Raw genomic sequence first — 23,168 nt, forward strand, 5'->3', positions numbered from 1 at the left:
GAGAAGGAAAATCAAAGACAGAACAGGTGGAGATAGCCTTGGTGAAAAAATAAGATTCAGGCAACGTTCTCTTCTTGGTTTGGCGTCCCTTTTTTCTTTTCTTTTCCCCCTCTTCAGGATAAGAGTACAGGCCAAATAAATAAAGAAAACTTAGACCCGTCTTCCGAGCATTTCAAGCTATTACAGGAAAAAAGCAATTTGAGGAAGACAACACAAGAACTGGCTACTACAACCCTTCTTTTCTACAAGACACTAAAGCGTAGACACGCTACACGCGTATAATTCATACGTTCTGCATAACTATATCCTTTCTATAGACACCACACAAGTATGTGACTATATAGCATAATATCGACTGTCATACACATCTCTGTGTATAAGTATCTATGAAATCCAAACCTTTCCTCCTCCCCTGGCCAGGCACATCTTTCTCCTCAACATACCCCCCCGCTTGAGGAGAATTCATGAAATCCACAAGCAGTTATCGACAAGATCCCGCTACGACCTGTACCTAAGCAATGTTTCGGGGAGACTGCTACAAAATTCACAAAAAACGCAGACAAAAAGCCACCAGTAAAGGAACATTGAAAGCACAATGTTCCCAAATCTGACAATTCTCTTCAGGAGATGAATCCTAAAGTTGGGCCCATCAGATTATTGTTGAATAAGGTACCAAAACCGTTCTTGCCATCCATATCCAACTGCACCCAGTTCCTAAGTCTGCAGTCCTCAAGATCATGAATTGCAAGCGGTTGTTCCCACAGCGACCCTGTCACATTTACCCGGACGTGCTGGGGGTCGACACAAGATGAGGATCACGACCTGTGCCGGCACTTACCGCACCACGTGCGCTGGCGTGATCTGATGAACGCCAGAATTCCGTCTGCCGTCAGTCGGTGCAGCCGTCGTCCCACGGGATCCCTCGCTGTCTGCCCCCAGGAAACGCCGCTCGTCCTCAAGTACTCCCGACAGACTGCGCCCCGAAGCAGGGCATGATTTTTACTTCTGAATCGGGTAAGCACAGCATCGAAACAGAGCAAGGAAAATGCCTCAGTTAAATGTTTTCCATCCCTTTAACCACTCAACACGTACTAACCGCTCATATGTATCACACGCACCATGCGTGCCTGTACGTATGCCTGCGTACGTACGGGCGCCTGTGCCGGTAGGTACCTTACAGCACTACGTTTCCTTCCCCCCCATTTTCTAGTCCAGGAGCATCAAGCTCAATGTCAAGTTGCACGCATGCTACTAGTAAAGCGCCAGTTCACTTCAGATCATCGGGCATTATCTTAGCAGCCAAACTAACACTCACATCGCCACCGCGACCAGTCTCAAAAGTAACGGGACTAACGTTCCCTGAAACTTACTGTCGAGTGCCAAAGCTGCCACGACCTGAGGTGGCACTACAAAGGGAATTCTCATATGCATCTCTCCTCTTGTCTGCCTACGTCACCCGCGAGCATCACCTTCTTGATGCAGTACTTACAACCTGCATGTTTTCAGCACAGCAACAAGCAGCACAGGCAACAGTGCCTCCCCCTCTTTCGGGGACACGAAAAGTAACTGCAGCTTTCCCCACCCCCCCCTCCAGACACAAGCAGTTATTGACATTTTCCACCTCCTGGAACTGGAATCCAGTTGCTGTTGGGGGCGATGTCTGGTAACCCACGCCGATAAAACCCGTGCTGCTAGCTGCCGTGGGGATCGACCCGAGCAACCAAGCAGCAGTGCTGCGCCCAGATTCGGCACGTTCTCCCGTCACGGGAGCCACGTGCAAATACAGCTGCACCCTCCTTGCCGATAAAGGGGCAACAAGAAGTTCGCTTCCCAGGTCTCAGAGTAATTCTAGAGCTAAGCTGATAGTCTTCAGGTTTATGCTCAGCTAATACATGCCAACACCCATCACCGACCCAGGGGAACGAACAGAGCGGCTCCCCTTTGCACGTCACGGGGGACTGCTGGGCAAGAGAGGAGCAGCTGGGGAGCACGCACCAAACCAACCCCACCTCTCCACAAGGCACTGAGGGTTGTCGCTCTTAATAAAAGCACGGCGGTGCTTTCGTAAGGCCTTACTCACTCGGTCACCTTTCCGTGTCCCGGGCGAAACTCCGGGAGAAACACGCGGCCCGTACGGCAACGTGCTCGGGGCATCAGGGTTTCTTATCGCATCCTTTCGCAGCGTCGCGTTGCACCGCACCGGGAGAACCTTGGAGCTCTTACTCCTACAACGCAGGGAGGAGGGAATGAAATAAATACTCTTCAATGACAAGGAAAAATACATTCAAGTCATCCTCGACAACAGGCGACAAAACACTCAAGCCCAGGTTTCACGCTGAACAACAAGAGCGATTAACCACACAGTTCCTCGGCACTGCTGCCTTTTCCAGCCCGCGGATAGTTTCCTCGCTCACTGACAAAGCACGCGTTACAACTCCAGCCATCCGTGTGTTGACTGCGCATCAAAGCGAACAACTCCTTTTCAGCTGCTGTGCAGTCAGATATACATCCAAAAAACCTCAACCAGCGTAACCTGCAGACAGCCGTGTAGTTGGGAACTGCCCTGGAGAGCCGCGGACCCTCAGAAATACTGGGGGAAATGCTCAGAAATACAGTGGAAAGAAACTGGAGTTGCCTGGGTCTCAGAATAATTCTAGAGCTAAAGTGGTGACAGACATCAGCTTTACATCAGGTAATACATGCCAACACTCATCACTGACCCAAGAAGGCAACCTCCGCCTGCCCTACCCAAGGCTTTCAAATGCAGCACAGTTTCTGCCCAAAGCAGGATGCTACTTCATTTGTAACACCGCTAACAGATTTCTTCCTCGAGATGGGACGAGAGATACATCACGCGAACAACCAAGCCGCTGTTGGCAAGCACTGGAGCCTTTTTCTCCGTATTGTTTTTCACCGCCGTTTGCGTGAGAAGGAAAATCAAAGACAGAACAGGTGGAGATAGCCTTGGTGAAAAAATAAGATTCAGGCAACGTTCTCTTCTTGGTTTGGCGTCCCTTTTTTCTTTTCTTTTCCCCCTCTTCAGGATAAGAGTACAGGCCAAATAAATAAAGAAAACTTAGACCCGTCTTCCGAGCATTTCAAGTTATTACAGGAAAAAAGCAATTTGAGGAAGACAACACAAGAACTGGCTACTACAACCCTTCTTTTCTTTTGTACAGGACACTAAAGCATAGACACATTATGCAGGTATAATTGATACATCCTGCATAACTATATCGTTTATATAAACATTATGCAAGTATGTAATTATATATTATAATAATTAAAGCTAAAAACTTATGTTTAATTACTAAGTGATTGCATTTTATAATATACAGTAATAGCTATTGGGCCGTATAAGTACCTGAAAAAGCCACTCACTCGGTCACCCTTCTTTGTCCCAGGCGAAGTTTCTGGAGAAACACGCCGCCAGTATGGCAACGTGCTCGGGGCATCAGGGTTTCTTATCGCCTCCTTCCGCGGTGTCACCTGTGAAAAACACCATCAAAACGTCAGTTTTGGCGTCAGCCGTGGGGGTTGCCGTGCCCGGGGTTCATTAGGGGAGCTCAGCAGCCGTCACTGCCCGTTCGGACTCGGAGCTTTCTCCGCCCGTCCTGACCCTGGGGCACATTTCCTTCCCGGCCCGGCTGACCGCCCCCCCCTCCGCCCAGGGAAGTGCGCGAAGGGATGCGCCCAGCGAGGCTGAGGTGAGCCACCATCTCCCCGCGGCCGCCCCGACCGTCGGGAGACCGTAACCCGCCCAGGGACCCGCGATCCCCCCACCGCCGCCAGCCTCGACCTAGGCCAGCTCAGCCGCACTGTCGCGTCCGTCACACCGCTATATCTGGAGCGACCGGGCCCGCAGCCCCCGCGCCGCCCCCAGCTGCCGAGGCACCGGCCCCGAGCTGGGCCCTTCCCCCACCATGCGGCAGCAGCACCCGCCCCCGCCGCCGCCCGCGCCGGAAAGAGCGTCCCGCCGCGGGGCGGAGCTAGATGGGTCTCCCGGCAGGACCCCGCTGTAGCTGCCTCGCCGTTCGCCTGACCCGCGCTGGCGGACTGAGGCGGCGGCGCCTGGGGCGGGCAGGACGCGGCGGTCAGGCGTTCGCCCCGCGGTGGGAAGGTCCCGCCCGGAAGCGGGGTGTCCATGGCGACCGGCGCGGCTCTGAGGAGAGGTCGTTCCCGGTGCTCTGCCCCGGGGCGGGGGAGGGCAGCTGCTCTTCCCTGCGGAAATAAACTCCTTTCCTCCCTCTTTAAAACCGATTCCTCTGAGCGCGCTGTGAATTGCCAACGCTGGACTCTGGCAGCCGCTAGCCGTGTCGGGCGGGAACACCATTTGAAGACTATACAATAAAAAAAATATGTATAATGCTGGCTGGCATAGAGCAATTGACAGTAAGTCTTCCCCCCCCCCCCCGATATTTTGGAGGGTATGGGGGAGGGGTTTAGGGGTTATGGGGGTGTTGGGTTTTTTGAGGAGTTTTGATGGGGGGTGTTGGAGGGTTTGGGTTTGTTTTTTTTAATACAGCAAATACTTGTCTAGCATGTCATGTTATTGATCTTCCCACAGGTAAATATGATGGTGGTTCACAGCTGTTAAGCACTTTATTAAGCAATGGAAACTTCATACCTGGTGACAGGATTCGCACCATCCAGCACTATGTTCAGAGGGATTGTGGTGAAGCAAGGGTGTTTTGGTGAGTACCTGAAGTGAATTCACAGAAGGGTTCAGGTGGGAAGGAACCACTGGAGATCATCTAGTCAACTCCCCCTGCTCCAGCAGGGCCACGTCTAGTTGGGTTTTGACTGTCTACAAGGATGGAGACTCCACAACCTATCTGGGCAACCTGTGCGAGTTTTTTTACACACCCTCACAATAAAAAAAAAAAAGTTTGTTTTCTTGTATTCAGGTGGGATTTTATGTGTTTTCATTTGTGCCCATTGCCCTGCCAGTGGGCACTACTGAGGAGTGCCTGGCTCCCTCCCCTTCCTTCCATCCCACCAGGTGTTCATGCACATTGATAAGATCCCCCTGAGCCTTCAACAGGCTGGACAGTCCCACCTCTCTCAGCCTCATGCTCCAGACCATTCATCATCATCGTGGCCTGCCCCTGGACTCTCTCCAGGATGTCCATGCCTTGGATATGGGGATCCCAGCACTGGACACAGCACTCCAGGTGCAGCCTCACCAGTGCCGAGCGATTGGGAAACGTACTGGGAAAGGTATGTTCTGCCAGCACTGAAGGGCCTATCCCAATTAAAAAAAAAAAATCTCACAGAAATTCTTCCTTCTCAGCTGTTCTTGCTGCAAATGTAGTCAAGTGTATGTACTGATGGAAAGGTTTAGACTAGATTTGAAATAAACGTGATGCTGTAAGACATTCTTAGTGGAAAAACCACACACTTTCACTTGAATCACCCTAATTGAAGGTTTACTTGCTTAGGGAGTAAGCGGTGAAAGGGCGCCATGCTCTCTGAAGCTGATGATAGTGTGTTACTGCTGGATAGCATCTCAAGACACTCTTGCAGACAACAGCAACACAGGCCTCAGTGCTGCTGAGCTGCAAGGGCTGTTCAGCTGCGGTGGGCTGTAGTGTAGTGAGAACTGCAGTATGGCTGTAACATACTTCAGACACTGGACAACTTCCCTGAGCTACAATTTAAATGATGTGACAAGCAAAGTGAACAAAAGAACCACACCTCTCTGCTTATAAACTTGTATTTTTTTATTAGAATGCAGCAATGCCTGTCAGAAATAGTATTTTGATCCTCTAATTTTACAGTGAAAAAACATAGTGTTGCGAGGTTCTCATTTGTTGCCCCTTATTGTATTTGTTATAATTCAAAATAAGGCAGTTTCCTACAGGTTCTTTCACATGGGATCAGTTAAAATGGAAATGTTTAAAATTGAATTATCGTATTTATTTTTTCCCCACTGTGATGGAAACACATATTTCAGCTGTATTACTCAAGTGCTGTACTTAACATTCACCCATAAAGAAGAAGTCTTACTTAAGGTACAAGAAAACAAGTATTTTCTTCATAAACATTACAGGTTTCTTTGAGGCACAGAGATGAATACATTGAATGACAATTTCTGTCTTTGTTGAATTCAGGTGAATAAGATGGTGAAGTCACTGAAAAGAAGGCCAATGAAAACAAAAACTAGTTTTTGTTCATACTGACTCATGGATGCATATAAAATAGAGATAATGTGCAATCAGTAATGCAGCCACCGTTTGAAAAATAACACCTGTGTAGTAATTTAAGAGAATGTATGTTTTTGACAGGTCCAGAAGTCAGCACGTATTCACTTTCCATTTTTTTAAAAGTTGCAAGTTTTCTAAAGGCCAGTGTTATCATATTTATTTTAGCAAGTGGTGACCTAAAAACCATGTGCTGCAAAATGGTATTGCTGAGGAAGCGGAACAGCTTATTTAAATTTCCCTGAGATTTATTAATTTGATATCCACCCAACTCCAGTGCTAAAACAGTGGGTGCAAATGTGTCACTATAACCAATACAGAAACACCTAAAATCCAATTTGTTGTTACATGCTGAATGCCTTCACAGACACACACACAAATATCTGAGTTTTATTCACTTTTTTGATCATATAAATTTTAAATTTTTCTCCCACCAAAAGTCAAAGGTTTCAGTGAAAGAGATTGAGTGGGGAAAGATGCCAAACTATCACTTTGGAATTCAGAAATGTTTAGAAAACACCAAGTTTGTTAGTCAGAAAGAATGAAGTGAGAGAATGGATGGGGAGTACAGAATAGTGCTTAATCATGTACACAGTAAAAAGATTTGAAGGAAAAGAGTTTTTTCCACGTCTTTCTAATTGAGAAACACACTGAAAATCCTCTTCTATGAGAGCACAGAACACTACAGCAGCAGCCAGATATGCTTGATACATATCCTTAAGCCTTATATTTGCCAACATGTTCACGAGCTATGATCATCCTTTGAATCTGAGCAGTTCCCTCATAAATCTGAAAAGAAGAATTGCAATAATGTTAACTGATAATTTTTTAAAACATTTTAGCAGGTCTTTCTACGCTTGTAAACCTTCACAGCACTTATCTAGTGTGGATTAGGATGTGTAGAAAGAAAAAACTGAAAAAAATTCTAGTGCAACTCGAGTAACTACAGTGGGCTAAATGCAATAAATCCTTATACGAGATACTGAGAGACAGGCTTGTTCTCTCAGATGCTTTTATCAAAACTCAGTAAGGTTCTCATGAAATTAAGAGTGAGGAAGGATGGGGAAAATGGGGGAGAAAATACATATTTTAGGTTTTACAAAGAAGGTTATAAAACAGTGGGTTGAGGGGAAGAAGTGACCTGTGCTGAAAGTGTCGTATTTTCTTTGACTAGCCTTTCAAGGCTGTAGCAAGTGTACCCTTTCATGCAGTTATCCAGTTATTCCCACTGCTCCTTAACTCTTTCTCTCTTGAACACAGTATTTTATTTTTTTTTTAAACTATGTATTCTTGCATTTTCCTCTAGAAACAGTCTGCATCTTCCCTCTGGTTTTTTTTGGCTTGCTGGCAAAGTCAGATTGTATTGGGTCTGGCTGAGATGGAGTTAAGTCTCCCCACAGCAGCCCTCATGGTGCTGTGCTGTGTATTCGTAGCTAGCAAAGTGTTGATAACACACCAGTGTTTTGGCTACGACTGAGCAGTGCCAGCACACATCAAGGCCGTCTCTCCAACATTTCTTTCCCCCCCTGCCCAGCAGCAGGCTGGGGGTAGGCAAGATCTTGGGAGGGGACACAGCCAGGACAGCTGACCCAAACTGACCAAAGGGATATTCCATTTACAATGTTTGTCTTCCGCAGTAAGGGGTACGCTTACTGAAGCCCTACTTCCCAGGAAGTGGCTGGACATCGCCTGCTGATGGGAAGTAGAGAATAATCTTTTGCTTTTTGCTTTGCTTCTGCGCGCGGCTTTTTGCTTTAGCTACATTAAACTGCCTTTATCTTGACCCACGAGTTTGGGGTTGGTTTTCCATCTTAGTTTCTCTCCTCCCTGCCTTGCTGAGGAGGGGAGTGATAGAGTGGCTTGGTGGACACTTGGCTTCCAGCCAAGGGTAAACCACCACACAGAGATACACAACAAAACACATATGTAGGTCTAATGCATAAAGAAGGCCACATGGGTACAGTGCAACGTCACTTGAGGGCAGCCTAGCTTAGGGGTTGAAGTGTTTCAGCTCCCAGTTCTGTCAAAACTTACTTTGGCAAATTGCTCAAAGGCATGAAAATTCACTTCTCTGTAGTCATAAAATAGGGATAATCTTCCCAAGAACCTTACAAAGCTTTACAAAAATAAAGATGGTATAACCTGTGGTCACATTCAGTTTTTGGTTCAGAGGAAATGGTTCATCCTCAAAGTGAACTCTCTGACTGATGCTGCTTGCCCCATCTGGATCCAGATCATCAAGCAGATTTTGCTTTGTCAATACTAGGTGCCCTCTGGAGTAAACTGAACTGGAAGCTCTCCCCTCTGCATACACCCAGTACCCTCCAAACCCTAACGAAGACATAATGGTCCAAGCCCACAGCTGGACGTGCAGTGGGGATGTTCAGTCCAGACAGGCCTGCTGTGAACCTAGCCCACCCAAACTGCGTACAGTAGATGCAGGGGCCTCCGCAGCCCCTCCTCCCATCTGCTGCACTGAATTACTTGCTGATGAAGACAGAAACGAAACTCAAGTGTAAAGACATCAAAACCCACAATCTTCTTAAGTAAGCACGAGAATGGTTTTGGTTTCTAAGCCAATGGGGTGGTTTCAAGAATCATTGACAATTGAAGAAAAGAAGTTTTCTGAATTTGAGAAACTAAGCTAGAATTTCTATCCTATTAGCCTAGATTTGTAGCCAGACACAAACCCAGAGCAAAGCATGGACATGTAAGAATGTTACCAGTAAACCCAGTAGCAGAATTGTGTCATAATGAGAAGTATCAAATATGTGGAAGAAAAGAACAGGTGGAAAACAAAGTTTCTGTGCATGAAAGGCGGCCAAAAACATATACCATCTGGAATTGGGCAGTAATATAGTGAAGTATAATCAAGAGACATGGATAAAATAATTGTAAAGAGAAAGGCCTTTCCTGTATTCTTTTGGATATGAAGGGGAGCAGAAAAACACCAAAAGTGTATTACTAAATCTGATTAATTTGAACAATAAAGAAAAAAAAAGTCTACCTAGGCATTCATTCGTGATAGATCAGTGTAATGGAAAATCTAAATAACTGGGATCCTGTAAAATCAGTCTCAACTTTCAAATAAACTTCTAACCCTCCCACCCTTCTTCTCTAGAAACATATGGAACCTGACAGGAAAAAAGCCCAATCATAAGAAAGTTCAATTACTCATTTGTTTCCTCACTTGCAGGAGTGCAATTAGTACTAAGAACCTTTAGATTCCAAAACCACAGTTTTCTATCCTTAAGAAAAAAATTCTTGGCTAGTGAGAATACACCTGACTTTAAAATTAAAGGTAAGAGAAATTTCAACTATCTAGAATCTTAAGAATGGTATCTGTTAGTATAACTAACATTACAGATCATTGTCCACATGCACTTCTTGATATCATTGATTTTGATGTGTTTTGTCTAGTCATTATTAATGTCAGAAAGAGGTGAAAAGATAAAAAATTACTGGTTTTCCTGAATGTAATGAAATCATTCTTACTGAAGAAAGAACTAGCATAGTATAGCTAAGAGAAGAGTTATGACATGGAATAATTTCTTGGTAATAATAATACTGCAGAAAAAGATCTGGGGATTATGGGTGACTATGGGCTAAACATGAGTAAATATGAGCATGTTTTGTTGTGGTGGGGTTTTTTTAAAGGCTAATCATTTCAGGCTGTGCCATGCTTCTGTTAATGCAACATATGCAAGATAACTAATCCATAATACTCAGTGGTGGTGACCTCAACTGAAGTAATCTGCCGAGCTTATGATACCAAAGTTTCAAACAGAAGGTTTAGAGCACAGCGAGAAGTGATGAAGAGACTGGAAAACAAAAAGGAAAACCAACCTAAAAAAACTGCCACCATGGCTTATGAGGAGAGAGGAAGCAGCTGCTTTAGTGTTCTCTTCTAGACTAAACTAAGAGGAAGGTGGGAAGCACATAAAATGTAGTCATTACCAATTGTTTGTTCTGTATACCCACTTTGGATATGACAAGTAAAAGGATGTAATTAGCAACAACTGTTCTTTACACTGCATACCAGGCTGAGGGGAACATGAAGATGGAGGCAGGCACCAGTCCAGGGTACAAACAGAGGGTCAGAGGATTTCCATCACCAAAGCAAGCATTAGTATTTTGATCAGTGTTTTCTACAGTGGGTTTTTCTGAGTTCAAAAGCTTCAAAATGAAGGGTCCAAGAATTCAAAGAGTTACCACTTCAGAAAAACAAAATCACACCACTAAATTTATTTCTCTTGTGTAGGTTAAGTTGTTGATTTAATACAAAGAAAGAGTTTTGTATGCAAGAATTTGCCTGATTTGAATGCCCTTTCTTTAAATAGAAGAAATACTGCTCTCATCCTCAAAACTTTTTTTATGTGCGTATATCATGATTTCAAATAAGTAGCCATTAGGTTCTTTTATATAAAAGGTATGCATTAATATAAAGATCACATTCTCTCTTTTACTTACCTGGTAGATTTTAGCATCTCTCATTAATTTTTCTACAGGATATTCAGTATTAAATCCATTTCCACCAAAAATCTGCACTGCATCCGTAGCTACTTGGTTTGCAACATCACCAGCGAATGCCTTCGCAATGGAAGCATAGTAGGTATTCCTGCGACCAGCATCGACTTCCCACGCAGCTCTCTGGTAAGCCATCCTAGCAAGTTCCACTTTCATTGCCATTTCAGCAAGCATGAAAGACACCGCTTGGTGCTGTAAGTGATGAAATAAACTAGGTTAACACTGCCTGCTTAAAATTCTGTAACATCCAAGAAGAGTGTAGTTGCCTTAATTTCTTAATTTCTGAATTCAACACACTCAGGAAATTGTACTTTAGGCGTTCTACAGAATTTGAATCAGGCTTTCATAACTGTATGTTGAATTAGACTTTTGAGTTTTTAATTCTAAAATCCACTTAGTCACAGGGATTAAGTATTGAATTATGAAGTTTTGCTTTACTTTTTATGAGATCTGTATTTAGTGTGATGTTTATTGATATTTCTTTAAGCACGGTAACCAGTGTGATTGGCAGCGTATTCTACTAGTATTAATACCGTGAGTCTTGTTTCACGTACCTCAGGGAGATTTTTTCCTTCCCTGAAAATCCCTGTTTATTGGAATTGAAGAACTTAAGTATGTCCTGGCAGTACATGAGTTTCAGGGCTTTGGGCGGAGTTTTCTTTGTGATTTTACCGTTTTCATCAATAAGTTATTGAAGAATCCAGGAGTTACTGCATAGCTAGATTTACTTAGTACTGACCTATATACTTGAAAACCCAGGCAGTGGCAGAGATATAATAAAACACACATCCTAAATATCAAGGAACAACCTTGAAAATTCACTAGTAGTGCATCTGGTATGAAAACATAGCTTTTTGATACGTTTATTTTTATATATTTAACTTACTTCAACGATTGGTTTCCCAAAGGTTTTTCTCTCCAAAGCATATTTAGTAGCTTCATCGAGTGCTCTTTTTGCTAACCCAACAGCACCAGCTGCTACCTGAATTAAATATAGCACAGAATGAAAAAAAATAAAATAGGAATTTCTGATTTAAGTAACTTATTTCTGATACTTACAGGTGGTCTGGTCTTATCAAAAGCTCCCATTGCTATTTTAAAGCCAGCTCCCTCAGCTATTAGTACATTTTCTTTTGGAACTCTCACATCTTCAAAGACAATACCTCTTGTATCAGAGCAGCGCTGACCCATATTCATTTCCTGAAAAGGGAAGTTTACAGAGGTGCAACTAAATTGGATTCTTCCAAGGTACAACACATTTTCATTCTTTACTCCAAGCATCAAAGCATAAAGAAAGCCCCCCCGGCTCAAACACTTCAGTTTTATCTAAAAATCACCATATACGCAACAAATACTAGTTTTGCATTTACAGACTAGCACGCCCTTAATTTGTCAAAGCTGGGCAGTTTACTTTCTCCATATGTGGAATTAATTCTGTAGCTGTAATCACTCATTTGTCTTTGAGATGGTAGAGGAAAAAGTAAAGAACCTAAAATGCAGGCAGAAGTACAGCTGTACTACAAACAAACAAAAAAATAAATGAGATTTTCAAGTTTTCCGATTCCTTTCCTAATGTTCAATGTCCAATTTCGCCTGCTACTAAAAATAGTACTTTGTTTTGTTTTCTTTCTTTCAATTTTTTTTTACCCCAAAAGAGAACTAGCACCAGTGTCTCCAAGGCCTATTCCCTGAGCAGGGGTAGCTAAAATTAATGCATGCTGTGTGTTTATGGTTAAAGTTGTCCACCTTGCTTCTTACACTTGCAAGGCATGCTACTTCACATTAATTGGCACTTCTCAAAGATTCTTTTGCAGCTGTACAACGTGATATTAATTTATACCATTCTGAATAATTCCTGATCTGAATTACTAAAATTATTAAGTACATGTCATTAATAGTTTCTGTATGCTGTGAAAATTAAAAGATCATTGTACACGAGGCCATGAAAACGTTCTGTTGCTGAACAGTCTTTTTTCTTTAATGGCAATTTGTTGCATTATTGGTTTGGAAGCGAATAATAATTCCTGGCTTGTCAGATGAGGGATACACTGTTCACCTTTCTTCCAATTTGGATTCCAGGGCTATTTGCTTCCACAATGAATCCAGTAAAGGCTTTGCTTGCAGGAGCTTTTGGATCTGGATCGGTACGAGCTAGCAAAAAATACCTAGTGTAAAACAAAGAGGGGAGTCCGTTTATCCTCACAATTAACAATCACATGCTTTTCTAGCTAAAGTGTTAAATATTTGTGTGTTTGTACCATATAATAAAACTATCAATAAGTTAACAATCCTTTTTTCTTGGGCCTTCCAAAAATACACTGAGAGGGAGTGAGGGAGAGGAAGTGTCAGTGCAGTCAAGACTTAATAAAATTACTTCAGATCAACATGCAAAGGTTCTCCACCTTTTCCATGTATTATGGGTCTTAATATTACAATCAGCTTCACGAATGGGACAAAAGAAACGTGTTCCCAGCACACACATAAAAATGATTGCTTAGGAAATACAGTATTGCATGCAAAATGTTATGTTACCCTCTTGATATCAGATATCTTAATTTTATTCTTCTAAATATAAGCTGTAAACAAGTTTTTTCTGTTAGAAAATAAACAATTGTAAATCACATTTATGGTGTTCAGTAACATCAAAAGGTAGCTGGCGGATTATATTTGATGGTTCTGCCTTGAACAAGGAAATAAATAATGAGAAAATTCAACTTTATACATAAATGTATAAAGTTTTTCCTTTGAATTAAAAAGAATTTATGTGTTGGGGATGAGCATGATATGTGAGACATGATGAAAGAGGTCTATATTGTAAAGCACGTTCCACAGACACCACAGCAAAATCTGGATTTTTTTTGACACTTGGAAAATGTCTTCCCTTAAGAAAATAAAATGTAATACCACAATCCTGAAATTTTTCTGTCTTCACTAAAAGTGAGAGATGTTTCTAGCAGAATCAGAAGCAACTCATCTTGGTCACCAAACCCACAAAGCAAGGTCCCTTGAAACATGAGCCTCTTGAGGACTTTGCAAGTTAACTCTTACTGTTGCTGACCTTCCCTGAAGAGAAAGCAGAATTAAATTTTGTTTGATAGCAGCAAAATTTGAGAGGCATTCTTGAATGGAGTCATCATGCCATCGCTCAGTTACTGAGACTGCTTTCTGCCTTGTCCTGATAAAGTGGTCACCAATTACAGTGTAGTGCAGTGTGGTGAAACATCATGAACATTCAGATGTGTAACAGATCTTCAAAGAAACAAGTATCTAACGTGGGGACGGACGGACGCGCGCACACACACACGTGTCAGTATAAAACAGAATAACAGAAAGTGTAGTGTGAGTCAAAAGTCAACACACCAGTTTGCTTTCCCACCATTTGTGATCCACATCTTCTGACCATTAATAACATATTCATCTCCTTTCTTTTCAGCCTTTGTTTTTATACCAGCCACATCAGAGCCTGCTCCAGGCTCTGTTACACAGTAAGCCTAAAATGTAACAGAAATGCAAAATCTTGAGGAATAAAAGTTCTATTTTTAAGCAACCACAAATTATTGCAGAATTATGTGCATCAAACTGATCTTTAAAAGTTTTAAGTGAACTGCATGGAAACCCCCAAAATATTACATAAAAACCCCCCAACAACTGTCTGAGCAAATATCTAAACACGTAGGGTTAATTTTCCTCCTAAATCCATAATAATACTTAAAACTGTCTTTTAATGATAAACAGCACCATTCTGTAACTTTTAGCAAGTCATCACCTCCTTATGCTTCACAAACTGATATGAAAGCTGAGGATCTTTAAAATCTGAAAATAAGAGCAGTGTAACATTTTATGGTAACCGTGCTCTTCATTTTATGACACTTAGTTGTTCAAATTGTAATGCACTGCACATGAATCTTTACTTCTTTCTATGTAAGAGGTACTGCTTAGATAATATTTAAGGTTCGTCAATGCAGTTTAACACTCATCTGAGTTGTGTCTGTGTTCATATAAACCTTGCATTTTTCTTAAGCTCCTACACCTCTTGAAAGTGAATTAAAAGGTATTAATTTTTCAGTGACACAGGATGGGTTTCCAGGCGCTATCTTCTGTTTGCTTATTGAATACATCTAATTCAATATTCCTTGACTTTCAGTAAATGCCACTGTTTATCTAAAAACCAAAACAGGCTAAGTTGTGAGTATATATCAGTATTTTAAACAAAAAACCAGAACTGATTAATATGATTTAGGAACATTCTACAATGTTCCTAAGTTATACTTACACACATCATTGGTTCCTCTGTCATTCTTCCCAAGTATTTTTTCTGCTGCTGTTCATTTCCTGCAATGATAACTGGCATTTGCTGAAAGAAAATATTTAGACCATTAACCTGTCTTTTTAAAGGGCACAGATTCTAGTTTAAAGTAGGTAAAAAATGACAGAACTTACCCCTAGGGAGTTTGCCTCAATGGCAGTTTGAACCCCCGTACATCCGTAAGCTAACTCTTCCGTAATAAGGCATGCTTCAAAACTGCCAAGGCCGAGACCACCTACAGTTGAAATATTTCAATGACTAAAATGAGGTTAAAGCGGAACATGTAGTGATTTACAAAAAATTAAGTATCAAAAACATATTCGCCCACATACATTTGATTGTGCACTGTGTTTGATTAGACGTTGCCATGCAAGCTTCTAAAATAAAGTTTTGTCAGATTAGTAACCGATGACTTAGAAATGACATTTCTCAGGTCCAGGGTGATTGTGCGCTTTATGTGGAACAAGCTGCACAAAATAGCGAGAACGTACCACTAGAATCTTTCGACTACTTTCTATCTGAGAATTTCCTTAAAAGTTCTTAGGAAGCAGAGAAAGGGCCACAAGGGCTCCTAACCTATCATAGCACTTATGAATAAAAAAGAAGTGTTCATATCAGTCAGAAAACCAACCCAGTAACGTGTTTCTGACAGAAGCCAACACTTTGAGAAGCACATAAAAATACACTAACAATGCAGCAATACTTCCTCAAAATATTTTCCCCACCTTTCAAGTGACTTCCTCAGCCAAAAGTATCTTTGGTATCTTTGTTAGCTAACCCTTGACAGACATTTCTTCTGTGAATTTTCCCAGTTTCTTTTTTAACCTACGTACAATTTTAGCATCGATATCATCCGGGGCAATGAGTTTCACAAATGAACTACGCACTGAGTGTAGAACCATGTCATTTCATTTATTCTGAACCTGCTGTCTGCTGACTTCATGTGATGCCTTCCAGTTGTAGTGAAGGGGACAGTGAGCTATGAATCCCTTTTCACGCACTCCAGGACACTGGAGTTTTAGGTGCTTCTCATGCAGAAGCTGTTCTTTATCTTTTATCATCTTTGTCATCTTTTTAGGAATCTCCTTGATTTCCACAACACCCTTTTGAGATGGAAGGATCATTCACTGCATAATGAATTAAAGAGGCAAGTGCAGTCTGGATTCAAGCAGCAGCTTAATAATGGCTCTGCTTTTTTGGTCATTCCCTTCTTAATTTCTGACCTTAAAGTTATGGTTTTGACCACTTCTAGGCATCATGTTGACTTCTTCACAAAACTATATATTAGAACCCCCAAAATCTCTTTTTTCCCCCAGAGGTAGTAACTTGCTCAGAAGACACCATTTTATCTGGGAAGTTTGGATTGCTTCTTTCCTTTCATGTGTGCATCATTTTTCCTATTTTGAATTTCATCTGCCATATTAACATATTAACAGTCACCCAGTTTCACGACCTTCTCCTACAGCTCTTCACACCAGCCTCATCTTTTCTATACTGAATAACTTAGTGTATCAGTAAACTCTATGACCTCACTATTGACAACCTTTGCCAGATTATTTATAGATATCCCAAATAGCACAAGCACCAGCAAGACTGTGCTGCTGATTTTTCCACTATGAAACCTGATGGTTTTTCAAATCCATTTTGAAAGTTCAAGCATTTTATACCAACCAACCACTGTTCACACACTTATTAGCTACTTCAGAGAACTCCAATTATTTTTTGTGCCATGACTTCATTTTATGAAAACCCTTCTCTAGCACATCGTGTTTATGTGTGTCCACTCTATCTGTACTTCATCTTACTTGCTCTTAATTTACATAGTATATCAGGCTTACTGTTATGTATTGTCACAGCTCTCCCTTAGAGACCTTGTAAAGGAATGGTGTTAAATTTGTCACTTGTAAGTTTTAATTTAATAACCAAGTGACTGCACATCGCAATAGTCCAGCTATTTCAGCCTTGAGTTCCCTAGATTCTGTGGCTGAATAAATGTGATCCTCACAATTGCTCCTTTTGTCTCTCTGTTCCCTAACCTTGTTAATTAAATTTTTGATACAAGATATACACTCTGATGAGTCTTTAAAAAAAATAGAGTCTTCTATGCACATTTGCCCAAGTTCTTTTTCAGGTAATATAAATGCAAAAAAGAAAATGTAAAATTTAACATTTTTTTTTCCATGGTTAGTCATATACCTAAGCATTGTCAAAGCACTGCTATACTACACATCATCTAAACTGGAAAACTGTCCTGTAATAAACTCTTAAATTGCTCCAGCCTGTGTCAGAGACTAGATCAAAATATGACCTTTTAATTTCTCTGCCTCATCAACTGACACAGTGTACCAGGGGAACATTAGGCAGTTGTAATCATGGTAGAAAATCTGGTCATAAATTGCTAAATCATGATCCCTCTAATTTGTTGCCTGATTACATCCACCCCTAGTAACACTTCTATGTGTCAACCTGCCTACTGATTAAATTTAGAGTTTTCAAGTACGAACTGTTCATTTTATATAGAATTGATAGGTACACATATAAATCTCATCTAAGGCCTTTTCTTTGTTATATTTTACAGATTTAAAAGAATGTTTACTTACCACAGCTTTCTGGTATGTGTGAATTTATAAGACCAAGTTCCCAAGCTCGTTTTATGAGCGGAAGAGGATACTGAAATACACAGGGAGAAAAGAATCATGTTCTGACTCATCACAGTTAACATTTTTAATTTTACGCAGGTTCAGATAAAAATCTATTTTTTCCCTTACTGAATGGTAGATTTACCTCTCCAGTTTTGTCATATTGCGCAGCAACGGGAATAATCTCCTCCACAGCAAATTTACGAGCAGTAGCTTGAAACTCTTTCTGTTCATCAGTAAGTTCTAAAAAAAAAAAAAAAAAAAAAAAAGGTCACAAATTCTGTACTCTTTTTGATTTTGCCAGTTGTCAGACTATGAGAAAAAAACCAAGTCTCAGTTCCTTCCAGGACAATTCAAACTGACAGGACTCACCTTCCTGGGCCTCTCCAGAAACTAAAGCAGCTCATCAACTTCCTCTTTCTCTCTAGAGAAAACCTCCACTGATCTCTAATGATTGCCTACAATGCACTTACTTCTGACAAAATTATCCACAAAATAATGAAAAAGGAGTAGGAAGTACCAGGTAAGATAAAATGTATTACCAAAAGAAATGAGAAGCATGCTGTGCTAATAAAATGATGGAGGAGATGGAGGCAGATAAATGTTCATTATTTGATGATTTTGACTACTTAGTTTCAAACATCTAGCTGCTGACCCCTAAATTTGCCTTTACATATATAATATGCCAAGACAAGTATGAATTTCTTAATAACAAAGTTCAACTAAGACTACATACAGTTATTTTAACATTTTAAAAGCCAATGTGAGATAATTATTCAAAGCTAAGGCATCTTTGGCAATAAAAAAGTTCAGACACTAGTTAAAAAAAGAAGAAAATCTCATAAATATCAGACACGTATCTGGCTCTCCTGACCTGGAGAAGAAAGTAAATTTGGTTTTTGAATAATTTTTAAAATAAGAAAAGAAATCTTCAGAATAAACACCTTCATTGTAAATTCATACTGAACTGCAATACAGTTGGTTTGGGGTTTTTTTCCTAACTCTGCAATCTGTCATTAACTTAAATTTCTTTCAAGAACTGCAATACTTACCAAAGCTAAAGCCAGCTCCAGGTTTGCTTATATGTACGTTTTGAGCAGGTTTACTAGCATGTGATCGCCATCCATGCCCTGCAATGGTTCGGAGCAGCTGCTGAAGGAAAAAAGAACACGAGGTGTAAGACCTTTGCAACTCAAGTCTCATAAAGCTATGGGCGGCACAACTGCACAACGAAGCATAAAGAACACAGGCAATAGTAGGTATCAACACAGTGAAAAAAAGTATTTTCAGAGATTACTGAAAACATCTATAAAGTTAAAAGGTGAAGAAATGCAAGACGACCACTGCTAGGCATAGAAGCACTAAATACTGAATTCTTGAGTGAGTGTATTAATAGTTCATGACAGTATGCAATACATTATTCGTTTGGAGTAAGCCACAAGCCATTGCAAAATGGTATGTTGCTTTCTTACCTAAATTTTACCTTCTTGCCTAAGCTTTCTTACCTAAGTGCTACCACCATCATACAGAAAAACAAAACGATTAAACAATACCAACAAACATCTAGTAAGAACTCAATCCTCCCCAAATGTTTTATACCTTATTTTATCTGGAAACATACAAGAAGATGATGACGTTGAGAAAAATCCAGGTAATTGTAATAACTTTTTTTTTAAGGATGATCCAGTCATACATAGCTTTGCCACCCAAAAGTTTTGTCTAAACTAGAAAAAGTCCTGAATTCAAAGTAACACTAAAGGTGATACCCCATATGAAAGAAGCTGTCAAATTTATGCTACAGAACTTAAGGCCATCATGGCTTCTGTACCAGAACGGCGTGCAAGGTCAACACCAAAGGTTACTCTGAAAAAACCCAAAACTCCCCCCAACGAATGGAAATATGAATTGGTCAGGGGGGTTCATACCTGGAGGTGGCACAAAGGGGTGACAAAGGACTGCAGTTCACAACATGTAAGAATTTGGGAGACTACCTGCCTGCTCTGTCAGGCCCCTGTTGTTTGACTTGGTAGGACATCAGATTCAGTGACAAGCCACCGGTAGCCGTGCTCAAACCCAACTCCTTGCACACCTCCCTTGGAAGGTTACACCAGCTCTGCCACCATCAGAAACATCACCACAGCAGTGGCACGTTTCTTGGTGGGGCTGAACTCCAACACCTGGTGCTTGAAGCATCGCCTTTGATCTGCGAGAGACCTGCTGCCGTCGGGGGGAGATGTCTTCTCTGACCGCTGGCTGTCACAGCGACACTTTGAGCAGGTGGCTGTGTCATAGAATCATAGAATGGTTTGGGTTGGAAGGGACCTTAAAGATCATCTAGTTCCAACCCCCCTGCTGCAGGCAGAGACACTGTCGCGGTTTAGGCCCAGCCGGTAGCTGGGTGCCACACGGCCGCTCACTCACCCCTCCCCCAGCGGGATGGGAGAGGAGAAGTCTAACAAAAGGCTTGGGTCGAGATAAGGACAGGGAGCGATCACTCACTAATTACCATCACGAGCAAAACAGACTGAACGTAGAGAGGAAATTCATCTAATTTATTACTAGGCAAACCAGAGTAGAGCAATGAGAAAATACAATCAAGTCTTAAAACACCTCCACCCACCCCTCCCATCTTCCCGGGCTCAACTTCACTCCTGGCTTCAACCTCCTCCCCCCTCAGCGGCACAAGGGGGACAGGGAATGGGGGTTACGGTCAGTTCAGCACACATTGTCTCTGCCGCTTTTTCCTCCTCAGGGGGAGGACTCCTCTCATCGTTCCCCTGCTCCAACATGGAGTCTCTCCCACGGGCTACAGTCCTTCACGAACTGCTCCAGCGTGGTCTCTCCCACAGGGTGCAGACCTTCAGGAGCAGACTGCTCCAGCGTGGGGTCCCCCACGGGGTCACAAGTCCTGCCAGCAAACCTGCCCTGGCGTGGGCTCCTCTCTCCACGGGTCTACCGGTCCGGCCAGGAGCTTGCTCCAGCGTGGGCTTCCCACGGTCCACAGCCTCCTTCAGGTGCCTCCACCTGCTCTGGTGTGGGGTCCTCCACGGGCTGCAGGTGGACTCTCTACACCCCCTCATCCTTCCTCCATGGGCTGCAGGGGGACAGCCTGCTTCACCATGGTCTTCAACATGGGCTGCAGGGGGATCTCTGCTCCGGTGCCTGGAGCACCTCCTGCCCCTCCTTCCTCACTGACCTTGGTGTCTGCAGAGTTTCTTACATCTTCTCACTCCTGTCTCCAGTTGCAAAAGCTTTTTTCAACTGTTTTGTTTTCCTTCTTAAATATGTTATCACAGAGGCGCTGATTGGCTTGGCCTAGGCCAGGGGCAGGTCCATCTTGGAGCCGGCTGGCATTGGCTCTATCAGACACAGAGGAAGCTTCTGGCAGCTTCTCACAGAAGCCACCCCTGTAGACCCCCACCGCTACCAAAACCTTGCCACACAAAACCCAACACAGACACCCTCCACTAGACCACATTGCCCAAAATCTCATCCAACCTGGCCTTGAACACTTCCAGGGATGGGGCCTCCACAACCTCTCTGGGCAACCTGTTCCAGGGCCTCACCACTCTAACAGTAAAGAGTTTCTTTCTAACATCTAATCTAAATCAACACTCCTTCAGCTTAAACCCATTACCCCTTGTCCTGTCACTACACTCCCTGATAAACAGTCCCTCACCATCTTTCCTGTAGGCCCCTTCAGGTACTGGTAAGCCACAATTAGATCTCCCCAGAGCCACCTTTTCTCCAGACTGAACAGCCCCAACTCTCTCAGCCTGTCCTCACAGGAGAGGTGCTCCAGCCCTCTGATCAGCTTCGTGGCCCTCCTCTGGACTTGCTCCAACAGCTCAATGTCTCTCCTGTACTGGGGCCCCCAGAGCTGGAGGCAGTACTGCAGGTGGGGTCTCACAAGAGTGGAGTAGAGGGGCAGGATCACCTCCCTCGACCTGCTGGTCACGCCTCTTTTGATGCAGCCCAGGACACGGTTGGCTTTCTGGGCTGCAAGCGCACACTGCTGGCTCATGTTGAACTTCCCATCAATCAATACCCCCAAGTCCTTCTCCTCGGGGCTGCTTTCAATCCATTCCTTGCCCAGCCTATAGCTGTGCTTGGGATTGCGCCGACCCACGTGCAGGACCTTGCACTTGGCCTTGTTGAACTTCATGCAGTTCGCACGGGCCCACCTCTCCAGCCTGTCAAGGTCCCTCTGGATGGCATCCCTTCCCTCCAACATGTCAACCACACCACACAGCTTGGTGTCGTCGGCAAACTTGCTGAGGGTGCACTCAATCCCATTGTCCATGTCGCCGACAAAGGTGTTGAACAGTACCGGTCCCAGTACCGACGCCTGAGGAACGCCACTCGTCACCGTTCTCCACTTGGACATTGAGCTGTCGACCACAACTCTTTGAGTGCAACCATCCAGCCAATGTCCTGCCGGGGGACACTGCTGCTGCCCAAGGGAAGGACGGACACGGCTGCCCGAGGGGAGGGCACGGCTGCTGCCCAAGGGGAGGACGGACATGGCCGCCCGGCAGCCCTGACCCAGTGCCCTTCACCTTTCCCCTAATTCAGGGGCGCCTCTGGAAACAGGGAGAGCCAGAAAAGGGCCAGTGTAAACACGGTACTGCCTGAGCTGTGAGCCCTTCGTAGCAGGAACCTGGGAGGTTATCGGTGGTTCGGTAACTTATTCCTCCAAAAGGAGCATTGTTAATTCCTGACAGAACGATTAGTACTTCAGTCAACAACTTTTATAGACCACACATTAGAAAACGCCACCTACGGTGCAGCCAGGTAGGCGTCAGGAAAGGCGACAACGGGGCCGTGAAGAGGAGCAGGGCGCCCGGAGGGGCCCCCTCCTGGCCTGGCGGCCGGCCCGAGAGCCCCCGGGTCGGCCCTGACGCGACGGCTGCGGCACGGCCCGCCATCTCCCTGCGGCAGCCACGGCGGGCGGCAGCCGGGCTCGCCCCGAGTCCTGTGGCCCTTCGCCCTCCAGCGCTCCCCGTCCCGTCCCCCCCGGCCGCTCACCCGGCTGGCTCTGAACGCCGACATCTTGGGGAGGGTGCCCGGCGGCCGCGGAGGCTCCCGGCAGTGCCCGGCCAGGCGGGTCAGGTCGGGGCGGGCAGCGGAGGGGGGGGGAAGGCGGTTCCGGGGGCGGCCTGGGGGGCCTGGGCCTGCCCGCCGTGCTTGGCCTGGCTCGGCCCGGCTCGGCCCGGGTGGTCTCTCCCCCGTAAAGGTGGCTGCCGGCCCCCCGCGGCTGAAGAGGAGTTTATACCTTTCGTTTACTGCGGGCTCCGCAGCTTTTCACCTGCCAGCTCTCCGGGGCTGCGCCCAGCCGCCCGTGGCTTCTCCCTGCCAGCAGGAAGGCCCCTCCGCCCGCTCTCCTGCATCCCCCGCCCCGGGATCAGCAACCCAATTCTGGGGTTCCCACCGGGACGGGGACCGGGTCTCGGGCCCAGCTCTGCCCGGTTTTACCCGTCAGGGTATTTCCCT

General features: G+C 44.0%; 2 protein-coding genes and 2 non-coding genes across 7 annotated transcripts; all 4 read right to left on the reverse strand.

Moving 5' to 3' along the window:
- Positions 1-117: 117 nt before the first annotated feature.
- LOC129196991 (uncharacterized) lies at positions 118-4,333 on the reverse strand. Its single transcript, XM_054804956.1, has 4 exons — positions 3,923-4,333; positions 3,365-3,489; positions 2,081-2,225; positions 118-1,005 (listed from the first exon to the last, which is right to left on the reverse strand). Exons 1-4 carry the CDS (start codon positions 4,331-4,333, stop codon positions 1,000-1,002), a joined length of 687 nt encoding a protein of 228 aa, XP_054660931.1. The 3' UTR covers positions 118-999.
- Positions 1,832-1,914, reverse strand: LOC129197077 (small nucleolar RNA SNORD45). Its single transcript, XR_008574258.1, has one exon. It is a non-coding gene; the product is annotated as a small nucleolar RNA SNORD45 (small nucleolar RNA).
- Positions 2,637-2,721, reverse strand: LOC129197081 (small nucleolar RNA SNORD45). Its single transcript, XR_008574262.1, has one exon. It is a non-coding gene; the product is annotated as a small nucleolar RNA SNORD45 (small nucleolar RNA).
- A 1,369-nt stretch (positions 4,334-5,702) lies between the features above and the next one.
- LOC129197047 (medium-chain specific acyl-CoA dehydrogenase, mitochondrial-like) lies at positions 5,703-22,856 on the reverse strand. Of its 4 annotated transcripts, none has more exons than XM_054805033.1 (12): positions 22,704-22,856; positions 18,728-18,827; positions 17,821-17,918; positions 17,637-17,706; positions 15,171-15,271; positions 15,004-15,084; positions 14,091-14,221; positions 12,787-12,895; positions 11,790-11,930; positions 11,617-11,712; positions 10,674-10,922; positions 5,703-6,134 (listed from the first exon to the last, which is right to left on the reverse strand). In XM_054805033.1, exons 1-12 carry the CDS (start codon positions 22,725-22,727, stop codon positions 6,132-6,134), a joined length of 1,203 nt encoding a protein of 400 aa, XP_054661008.1. In that variant the 5' UTR covers positions 22,728-22,856; the 3' UTR covers positions 5,703-6,131. The 4 variants fall into 4 exon arrangements, with proteins under 4 accessions (XP_054661008.1, XP_054661006.1, XP_054661007.1 ...); XM_054805031.1 differs by having other exon boundaries at positions 5,703-6,992; XM_054805032.1 differs by having other exon boundaries at positions 5,703-6,992; positions 18,728-18,824; positions 22,704-22,810.
- Between the last annotated feature and the right edge of the window lie 312 nt (positions 22,857-23,168).

This window comes from Grus americana, chromosome 27, assembly GCF_028858705.1.
Source record: "Grus americana isolate bGruAme1 chromosome 27, bGruAme1.mat, whole genome shotgun sequence".
Lineage (NCBI taxonomy): Eukaryota > Metazoa > Chordata > Aves > Gruiformes > Gruidae > Grus > Grus americana.